The sequence below is a fragment of the Haemorhous mexicanus genome, chromosome 20, assembly GCF_027477595.1.
Source record: "Haemorhous mexicanus isolate bHaeMex1 chromosome 20, bHaeMex1.pri, whole genome shotgun sequence".
Lineage (NCBI taxonomy): Eukaryota > Metazoa > Chordata > Aves > Passeriformes > Fringillidae > Haemorhous > Haemorhous mexicanus.
Window position 1 is genome coordinate 7,794,596 of NC_082360.1, and position 11,056 is coordinate 7,805,651.

The 11,056-nt window shown below is 42.7% G+C and overlaps 1 protein-coding gene across 4 annotated transcripts in view; it reads left to right on the forward strand.

Annotated features, from left to right (window-relative positions):
* RAB11FIP4 (RAB11 family interacting protein 4) overlaps positions 1-8,757 on the forward strand; it is a 119,991-nt gene extending 111,234 nt beyond the window's left edge. For all 4 annotated transcript variants that reach the window (XM_059864497.1, XM_059864498.1, XM_059864500.1 and 1 more), the window contains 2 exons: positions 80-223; positions 2,057-8,757. In XM_059864497.1, coding sequence (XP_059720480.1) covers positions 80-223; positions 2,057-2,173 — 261 coding nt within the window. In that variant the 3' untranslated portion in view covers positions 2,174-8,757. The remainder of the gene's footprint in view (positions 1-79; positions 224-2,056) is intronic.
* Positions 8,758-11,056: the final 2,299 nt, after the last annotated feature.

An 11,056-nucleotide genomic window follows, 5' to 3' on the forward strand; every position in this document is an offset into this window, starting at 1 on the left:
ACCTGTGATGTTAAAATATTTTTTTAATGAAACCTTTTAAGAAGAAGTTAAAAAATAATGTCTTTTCATCCTTAAATAGGAGAATCAGAAACTTCGTGACCAAAATGATGATCTTAATGGACAGATTCTAAGCCTCAGTCTTTATGAAGCCAAAAACCTCTTTGCAACACAAACAAAAGCCCAGTCACTGGCTGCTGAAATTGATTCTGCATCGAGAGATGAGGTAATGTGCTTTTCTAATCAGGTACTGCATCCAAGAATATGCAATTTTCAATGTAATTAACTGTCAAGGTTGAACTATCTGAAGTTGACAAATGAATGGCAGAAAATTCTGCTTTGCTAAGAGTTCAAGGGTGTTAGAAGATTGCCTTAAATCTAACACTATCTTGGTATCCTTATATTATAACTCTCCCATTTTTCTCTCAAAAAAATTTGAATTATTAGGACCTCAGTGAACTGTTTTGCAGTTCTAACAACTTCTATCTTGCAGAGTAATCTGAGAGTATGACATTAATTTCATACAAAAATGGCCATTGCTAGTTACTTTAATTTTTACTTTCTGTTCTAGATTTAGTTCTATATTACTTCAGTAACAAGCTCTCACTTATATATTTGAGCTACATATTCCCTGTAGCAGAGCTGAATTCTTGAAGAAAGTAACTTGTATGCAAATAATAACTTGGTAATGCTTTGAAAGATATTCTGGGGAACCTATTTGTATGTGGGCTGAGTCCAGCTGGTCTAGCTTCCTCTGAGCTCCAGGACAGATTGTGAGATCAGGCCAATGGATACAGGAGAGCTCCCAGAGAAGAAGACAGGTTACTGGTGAAGGAGATCAAAGGAATTGTTTGTCCTTGATGCTCGATCTCTTCCAGACAGAACTTCCCATTTCTTCATCAAGAAAAGTTGTGAGACAGAAAGGTCCTTTTTACCCAGTCTGTACTGGACTGCCCTGTCAGCCTTAGCTCCTGGGCAGGCCCTTGAAGTGAAGGCCCTTGAATTACATCCTTGTTAACTTAATTTCTTGTTCTACCAGAGCACTGTGAAGAAAGGCTGTTTACTTGTAGAGCTCTAATTAGGTAAAAGCAAACTGGCTTTTGCTATTGTCAAGAAGAATCTGACTTGGTCCCTTTCAATCTCGTGGCTCTGGCTCATGTGAGGACTATCCAGCATTCCCCCTTTAAAGGAGGAAAGTGCCTGAAAGCTGTGGCCCAGACTCAGCAAAACCTCACAGACCTGCATAAGCTGTTCCCATTGTGCCATTTTTCCTGTATGATCAGAACGAAGGTAACAATCTGCAGATTCAGGGTGGGACTTCTGTGAAGTCTTATGAAAATGGACAGGCAAATAATATGAGCTTTAGGAGGATCTGGGGCTCTGACATGCCTTGGCAGCCTTTTCAGTTTGGCATTAAACATTCAGAGATAAAGAGCAAAGCATCTTCACCTTTAGAGAGGCTGAGAGGCCTTTTACAGCCTAAAAATGTGGTGAAACACATGTATTTAATACAGAACATTGAGCAGCAAGTGGGTTGTTCTTGTAGAGTATGTAGTGGTTGTTTTGGGGATTTTTTTGGGAGAGAGTATGCGCATCTCTCAAAAAAATCCAGAGGAATTCCAGAGGAAGCACATATTTTTCCTGGTTCAAAACACTGAAATATTTGTTCTGTTCAGCAGCCTTTCATGCAAACACCTTTAGATTTCAGTAATAATGAAAAAAATTGAGTATCATGAAGTTCTTGCCCTGAGATGAAGCAGTTGAACCATGGTATGGATGCAGGATGGATTGGTATGTTAGATGGGGAACTTGTTTCAAATGACCTGCCAGAAGATCCCTGGAGATGACTGACTGTTCACCACTTTCTTTGATAGCAAAGATCTGTAGCATACAGAATTGTTTCTAGTACAGATACAGAGAGGAGCTGGAGTTTGAAAACCTGTCACAAAAGGAATTGGTGATCCTGAGCAGGCACTGGTCTCTCACCTGTCTCAATTTCAGGCTGTTACATAAACTACTGAGAATATTTCAGGAGTAACTTGGAAATGTTGTGTTTTAGCTCATGGAAGCCCTCAAAGAACAGGAAGAGATAAATTACAGATTGCGACAGTATATGGACAAGATAATTTTGGCAATCCTGGACCACAATCCATCTATCTTGGAAATAAAGAATTGAAGAGAATATGAGAGGAAAAGCAGCAACTGCCTGATATTTCTGCACATGCCACTGGATCTAAGCAGCACTCTGATACTGTAAATGAATCTATAAATTATATAATACACACTAGGTGTGAATGTGGGTGCGCGGGTGTGTTTATATGATGTTTGGTACACTGTTATTTGTCATTGAATTGGCTTGGGTAGACTTTTCCATGCACTTTCAATACCTGTGATGAGATGGATACTGTATATTAATGTAATAACAATATAACTGGATCATGCTGTTTTAGATACTGGACAAAATGACTCTACCTCTAGTTGTAAAGGTAAAAATAGATAATGGAAACATATGGATGTGGCCCTAACTTTAGGAGCAAGAACTTTTTTCTTTGTTCTTCCAGGAATTTGGGTACCACAAATCAATTGACATACCCAGGTTCAGTTCCTGACTGGTGCTGACTGTAATTTCCTATTTGATTTAATTTTAGTACTTAAACCACACACCAGATTAAAAAAAAAAAACCAAACAAAAAACAAAACAAAAAATAAACCACCAAAAACACAACAAAACCCCACAAAATTTGGGAAAAGACACAAAGTAAATGGGAAGGAAAGGAAGATACTGCAGAATTTTTGCTATTTATGAAAAATCACCATCTATTTGTTTGCCACTGTCAGCACAAAGTCTTTTTCATGTAAGATCACTTTGGAGCCTGCTTTCAGATGCTCTGAGCCTGCTCTCTAGTGTGTGTGCATGTGTGTTTTTTATGCCAGGGTCCCTGTAGCATTGAGGCAAAGAGGTTTCAAATCTGTTCCCCTATTTTCAGGGGTATATTATGGGCCATTAAAATGAATTCTGGGATTCTGTCCCTTCCCCTCACCCTGATTTTAAAGATTTCACTGAAGGAACACATTCCAGTTCTTACCAAAAAAAAAAAAAGAAAAAAAAACCAAAATGTAAGAACAAAATATTTGCATGAAATATCTCACCTTAGGGGGAGGAGGAGGACCAGCCCTCCACATGATGTGCTGAGTTGCTTTCCCACCCCAGACAGCTGCACTCCTTTGAGAATGGCATTTTCTGAGCAGGCTGTGCAGAGGAACAGCTGGTTCCTGGCACAGCAGTGGAGCACAGTCTGGTACGGAGTGGCTTCTACCTATAGGACAGGAAAAAGAAAAAGAGCTTCACCTGGCAGGAGTTGCCAGTCCAGACTGAGCACACACGTGCACATCTAAAGCTCTGAGTAGAGAGCACATCCCAATTTAGATGAGCAGTTGTGCAGGTGCTTAACTTCAGGTATGTGCTGCATCTGCTCATGGATGTCAGTGGGACAGAACATTAAGCTTTAAAGTTGAGCGTATGCTTAAATGCTGCCTTAAATAGGGATGATTTCAACATGTGCCTGTGTTCTCCAGAGCTGGATCTATGCTGTAGGGCTAGGATGTTTTTAATTAATAATGTAGCTTATATAAGGAGCTTATGGAATTGTTTGGGTAGTTGAGTGCTAAAAACTAATTTTATTCCATGCACTTTTTTAAAAAGTAAAAGTTTCACACTTTTGATTCACACCAACTGGCACAGAAAAATCAGCCAGAGTATTTGTCTTTCCCCAGTGCATAGAGATGTTTCCTCTATTGAATACACTCCCCAGAAGAATGTTACAGTAGCAATGACTGTGCTTTTCTGTGTATTTCTTGCTGTTGGCGGTGTCTTGCCCCTAGTATTCTCTTGATGTATCTTGGTGTGTATATGTGATGCATTTTTCCTGAATTTGAATACATAAACCTGTATTCAGTTAGGGATGTAAATATATATAAATTTTTTTCTGCAATCTCTGTGCTCTTGCCTTCAGTGATGTGTTACTGGAGTGATGGGAAGCAGGGGACGTACTGAATCAGGCTTTCTTGAAGGCAAGAAAAGAAAACCAGTTTGTTTCTATGTATCTGCATAGGCAGGTCTAAAGTAATGGAAAGAGAGAGGAACCAGAGGAATGACTGAGACACACAACACCCCAGTGCATGAAGGTCTGCAGTGCTCTGGGAGAAATGGGACAGTGGTTCAAACAGTCATGTCACAGGGCTGGATTCCTGAGGTTCTGAGTTAATCTGGAGGAAAGGATTTAAAGACCACTCCTTTGCCACCTGGGAATGGTGTAAGATGTAACACTGCAGCAGCTTCTGTTTGTTTAGAAGTAGGTGGAACCCCATGGAAACCCCACACATCCACCTTTCCCACCTGCTGCTTCTTCTGGATGTGCCACCCAGAAAGTGGGAGAGAAACAGTTCAGCCAGCTTGGTGCTTCCTGCCTGCAAGACTCCTCACTTGCACTTTAGTGATGGCATTTCCCTCTGCCTGGTGCTGTTTGTGGGTAGTGCCAGAGACTTCACTCTTTCTGTAGGCCACAGAGAACTCTTCCACACTGTCAGGGGGCTGTTGCAAACCTGCTGTGACCAGCAGGGCTGGGTGACCCAGCAGCCCTGCTTCTGGGGCTGACTGTCTTGCACTGCTGTGCTGCTCTCATGCAATGGATTTCAGTAAGAGAGAAGCTGTTGCAGCTTAGGCTGGTGGCTGAATGTTTCCCCCTAATTATTTTTAATTAAACTGGACTCGGCTTCAAAATTTCAATGATTTAAAGCCCATTCCCATTGGGGTGGAAGTATTGAGGACTGCTGCACTCAAAGGAAAGCCCATGGACTTGAACAGAAGACATTACTGTAGTGAGAGCCAAGTTTTTGTGCAGATTATTATATGTAGGAGGTGAACAGTCACTAGTAGTGACAAGTAGTCACCGAATCTGGCTGATATTCTAAAAGGAATGCTCTAGCCAAGGGTACTCAGCAGTGGAAATTTCTTAAAACTTGCAGGACTTCTTGTTCAGCTCTGTACCCAGCTGTGTAAGTATTTAGAAACTCTTCCTTGCTCCAATGTTTGCATTTGAAGAGATGCCTTACCACCATGTTGGTGGTGTTTGTAGCTGTGTTTTATGGTGTAAAGGAGGTATCCTTCTGCTCCTGTGGGGCCCTTGGTGTGGTACTGCCATCTGTTACTGTGGAAATCATATCCAGATACTTACTATGTTTGACAAATAATGGGAGTTGGAGGTGGGAGAGGTATTTCACTGGCAGATATATTTTCCTCTAAGGTATCCACCTCTAAAAATACTAATTAGCAATTGTATTTTTAGACTGAGTAACTACGGATATTAGAGCAACTCATCTTGCAACTCAAGCCCTGGAGAACCTTTTATCCCAGAAAAGAAGTCATTGTGTTTTATGACAGGCAGGTAATTTGGTAATAAAGGATGACTTGATGGCTCACTGGGGCAAGGAGAAGAGTAATCTGATACCAGTGTTGCAGAGTACATATTTTGATCAAGTGTCAGACAGACACTGGCAGAACAGTCAGGAGATGTTGCAAATGGGGAGACACTAACTTCGCTGTCTGTTCTCTGATAAATTTCTTACGTCTTTGCTTTGGACCTCCTTTGTATTCTCAGGCTGGCCAGGAAAGTACAGCCTGCCTGTGTCAGTGTTACTGTTGGTGGAACAAGGGCCTCCCTTCCCTGGGTAAATCACTTCAGACACAGAAATGTGGTATCATCTCCTTCTAGCAATATGCAGATGCAGTAAACACTCCTGTGTCAAACCCGTGGTTCTATTTGACCCTTGGGGGTGCAAACACAATCCCAGGTACTGTATCTTGGTCTGATCCTTGGTTCATTTGACCTTAGATTCTGAAAAGCTTAATGATTTTCTTGTCAAACCTGTTGCAAACCACTACAGGTATTTCTGGACAGTGGAAAAAAAAGACTGGCTTTCTGGCTTTTGGCTAGAAGCTGCCCTTGGTCAGGCTAATCCCACACAAGGTACTGCAGAAAAATTACCTCTTTCAAAACTTGCACTTAGAGTACCTGAAATGCAGTCTCTCAAGATTTTTCTGGTATTGGCTGCTTCCCTCCAGACTTCAATCTTCAGCTGCTGCCTAGTTCTGATTTCAGAATAATGCTGATTCAAAACTGCTTTGACATCAAAAGATTTTTTAGCTTTTTGAATAGCTTCTATTTAAGACTGAAGCTGTTAAAGAATTTTTCTTTAAGTGCAACATTGATGAACTGTAACTATCCCATCTATTTTAAAGGAATTTTAAATATGCAAATATGTAGGAAGTTTCAAAGAAACCCAGCATCCAATGAACTTTGCTTGCCAACTTTCCTTTCACGGTCTTTGGGAAAAATTCAGATATTTCTCAGCCAGCACTACAGGGAGTTGAACACAGCATTATTAATTCTCAAAGATCTGTATCAACAAATATTTTGGTGTCTGAGTGCAGCAATGCTCCATTTACCCTGGTAGAACTGCATTGCTCTCCAGAGAGGATCTAGGGCAGTATTTAGGCTTCTTAATCTGGTTTTTAAATGAGGGCTTGGAAGCTGATATATAAACACACATTGTGGGCTGCTACACGAGGCACTGCTCACTGGTCTGTGCATCATAGTGCCCATGACATGTGATGAGTCTAAGAACTGGAATTTACAAATGAAAGAATGCTTTTTTTACATTCTTTAATGGCAGTGAATATGCAGTGGTTTTCTCTTAAAACAAATACTGTATGGTGTGGTCTGAGTGATTTTTTTCCAAGGAAGGAAGGAAGTAGCAGCTGATCAAACACTTGCCAAATCAGTGGCTTGGCTTATACTGATTTAAGTGAAAACTTGACTCAGACTTTAACTGAGCAGCTCCTGGTGTAAGCAGCAATGCTCACATTCATGTCAAGTCATTTGTTACTCAAGAAACATTGTCAAGAAGTCATGACTGGTTGGTTTTAAAAGGACATAGTGCCACAGTTCTGACGTTTTGTTCCTTTGCATCTCAGTATATTTGATTTCAAAGTATTGATCCTAGGAGCAGTTTGCTGTTAAATCATGCATGGGTTTCTAGTTAATGAAACTGTGCAAGTAGCTTTAGAGTTAGATGAAAACTGCAGTCAGTGCTGGCTCTGAATCCTGTCATTCTGCACAACGCACTGGGAGTTGGTCTGATGTGCAAGAGAGTTGTTTCTTTCTGGGACTCTTCCTCAGCATTCTGTTGACAATTACATTCTTGGTCTTGTCCCCAGCCACCATCAGGTGTCTGTGTGCCTTGGGGCAGCACTTTGGGCAGATGGGAGGGACAAATTCAATATTCTTGGCTTTAGTGTGACTTTAGCTACCAAGGCAATGTTTTTATACCAGGCCAGTCCTGTCCTTGCCTTTTTTGTGGTTGTGGAAACTGGTTGTGTCCCATGTACATGACAAAACATTGTAGCTGGTTCTCGTGGTATACAAGCAGGTAGGGTGAGTAAAGCTGAAGGTGATCCAGGTGAGGGATCCCTGGGATGTGCCTCAGTTCTGTGTTGGTGTCCCACTGCACACTGCTGACACACTCTGGAGGCTCAGGCCTGCAGCTCAGCGTGGCCAGCACATCACAGAGGTCGCAGCAGCAGCCCCGAGGATCTGCAGGCAGGGCCGCGCTACCAGAGCTTGCCACAGTGTGGAGCCAGCTGGTAGGGCTCCTGCTGTTCTCTGCACCCCGGGCTTCTGCTTGCTGCCTTCAGTCGGGGGCTTTTGTTCAGCTGCAAAAGTAGTACCTGATCAAATATACTGTTAGAGAGATTGGTTTTTACTTAAACTTTAAACCTAATGAAAGCATTAACAAACTTGGGCTTCTGCAGTGTAATTTTGACACCTAGGCCTGGAATGGAGGTGCTGTGAGTGGAGCAGCTGTGACACCTGAGCTGTCAGCTTTGCTGTCACTGTTCTGAACACAGTGACACCCTGGAAACAAACCCCTCAGAGCTGCTGTGCCCCAGTGAAGGGTGGCAGGGGGACACATCTGTGCAGGGGTAAGGAGGCTGCAGACACTCCTCCTCCCAGTGATGAACTCATACTCCCCAGCATCAGCCCTGATTTATTTACTACCTTATCCATAGCTAAATTGTTGTGGCTTTGGAAAAAGGACATCAGAAGGAGAATCAAGAATTTAGTATCCTGTGAACACTTCAGTACACTACAGGGCAGTAAATGTTGCACTGATATATATTTAAATGCTGAGACATTTTCAGAATTACTGTAAAATCAGTTGTGAGAGCCATTTGTTTTTCTCTGTTGCACAGACTAGTCACTTTTTTTGCATGGTTACATATTTTAGTACTTGTGCCTTTTACTTTTCTGTTGTGAGGATACATTTTCACATTTTATCATCTGGTTTTGGACACTTTTTATATACACTTCTTTAATCATCTGGTTTCTTGTAATGTACATGTGTATATATAAAATAGATCAGATTTGTATTCATGTGCCTCTGAGATGTAAAAAATATTCATTTTGTACAGGTTTTTTTAGAAGCACTAGGTCATGGTCTAAATTACGTAGCAAATGAAATTTAACATAATTAGCAGTTCTTTGTCTTCTTTTAGGAATGTTGTGTCAGATGGTTGGTCTCTTGTAAGGCAATGTCACACCCACTCTGCAGATTTATTGTTTTAGTATTGTTTTGAGACCAATTCTATCCACTTGTTGGCTTAAGTTAATTCAAAATAATAAAACACTTAATTAAATGTTACAGTCCTGACTTGGTGATTATAGTTTTTATTTCCATTAAAGCAAATTTGCTTCCTTTTATACTTGAAATGGGCACCAGACCAAAACCTCATTTGAACACATTGCCCATTTCAGGTTAACTTCCATTCTGGGATTATTTTTGTGGGATCAGGCAAGTGATTTACTTTGACCATTGAAATGGAAAAAGAAATAGCATTACCAATTGATAGACTCTCCATCTTAGAGTGCCTAAAATGCATTAGTTACTCCTTGTCTTCCCTGCCTGGCTTCTGTGGCAGCATTTCCTAAGGACAGACCCTGGGTCTGCATTCCTCTTGCAGATGTGAGAGGTTGGGTGTCTTGCTCTTCCCATTTTGGCAGATGCTGAACAAACTCCTTCCCTTGGGGTTTGTAGCACAGCACTCTCCCACAGCATTTGGGAAGCTGTGTGGATGCATTGTGAGCCAGGACATCTGTAACTGGCAGCAAGGGCCCTGGTCCTAGAAGTGTCCTTCCCTCCCTCCAACCTATTCTCGAGCTGGTGGTTTCATTTCTGGAGTGTTGATCATGCTTGTCTGATGAGATCCTCAAATTGTTCCCTCTCTCACACCTTGTTGTTTATCAATACCCCACTCACCAGCCCCCCTGACAGTAAGATAATAAACTGTGGTAAGTCTCAAGGAAAAAAATCATCAATATCCCCTAAATCTTTCAGAAAATAATTTTTTTATCTATAAAATAATATGTTCCATTCTCACAGAGCAGAAATTTTTTGACTGAATTTGACACCGATTTCACAGCATATAAAGCTGCCTTAGAAGCAAGGAGGTGGTTTTATTTTTTTATTTCAAAGGCTGCTTGGTATGAAAATGAGCAAAGTTCACTTGCTCCATTGTTACTGATAAAAAGCAGCCAGCAAAAGTGGCATCTGACTATTTTTAATCTCATTCTGTAATTTATAACATCAGTGAAGTGATGTCAGTACTGCTGCAATGTGCCATTACACTATTTTCTCTGTATTTTCTTGAAATACTTTTTGGGGACAATAAAGCTGTCCTTGCTGATGTGGATCCTTCAGGTAGCTGTAATGTACAATCAGATATGTAAATAAATTATTTGCTTTCCCTGCATGACTAAAGCATTGTCTGTGGTGGGTGACTGATTCAATGTCCCTCCTTACCTTCCTCCCTGGTCCACCTCCATTTCTGTGCTTCATTTAAAGGATTGCCCAGTCCTGTTCTCACCTGCCCAAACACCACCTTCATTAACTTTGCACAAGTTACACAGATGGCACCAGGGAAGATGCTTGCTCAGTACATGCCTTACCTGACATCCACAGTTGCGTTAAATTTCCAAGGCCAAGCTTCACAGGACCAACCCATTAATGTCTCCACCGACAGCGCTGCCCTTCTCAATTGATGGGAATTCCAGCTGGGAGCTGTTTGTAGCTTTTTGGCTCCAGCTTTTTTATGTGACTTAAATACAATTATTTACTGACCAATGCAGCTAATGAGCACATGCTGTGGCTCCTTTCCTGAGGAGCTGTGAGCTGTTTGTGGGGAGGGCACAGCCTGGAGCTGTGTCCTGGGGGATCCGGTGCTGGGGCAGTCTGAGCTGGCATGGCCAGCAGTGACCACCCCAGGACACGTGCTGAGGGGACTTGCACACCTCAACCGAAGGCAGCAGCTTCCCTGGGAGAGTCCTGAGGGAAAACTCTGCCATGGGCAGCCCCTGGCGAGGCCGAGGCTCCCGGTGCACCTCGGAGGCCATCCTGGGAGCAGCGCCGCAGCCTTTGTCCTGAGGGACCAGGACAGTGCTGGGACACCTCTGGCTGTGACTGGGAGCCAGGACCTGTCACAGGTGCCAGGTGTGCAGACCAGGGGAGGCCCTCAGCCTGATGTGGGCTCAGGCCAGGGCTCATCACGTCCCGAGCTGGCGGAACAGGCTCTGCGTGAGGTGCGATGGTGGAGGACACACCCAGGGCCTGCTCGACGAACACTCTGAGGTAATTTTTTCTTTTAATCTCCAGTTTGAGCCACCAGACCTGCTGGCTTCTTCTCTGGGCTTTATTTTGACCGCTGGAGTCAAAGGAATAACAAGTGAGGAGCAGCTTAGGTTCCAGGCTGCTTTTTGCAAGATCTGTGTGGAGGGAGGGGCGTGCGCCATGGGCAGGTCCCTTTGGGCAGGGACACCTGCCCTGGTGTCTGTGGGCACATTGCCCAACAGAGGGGCCCAGGGCTCTGGGAAAATGCTGCTGACAGAGGGGCAGATGCTGTCAGCCCAGAAAAATGCTGGATGCTCCTTACTTGGGAAAAATGAAG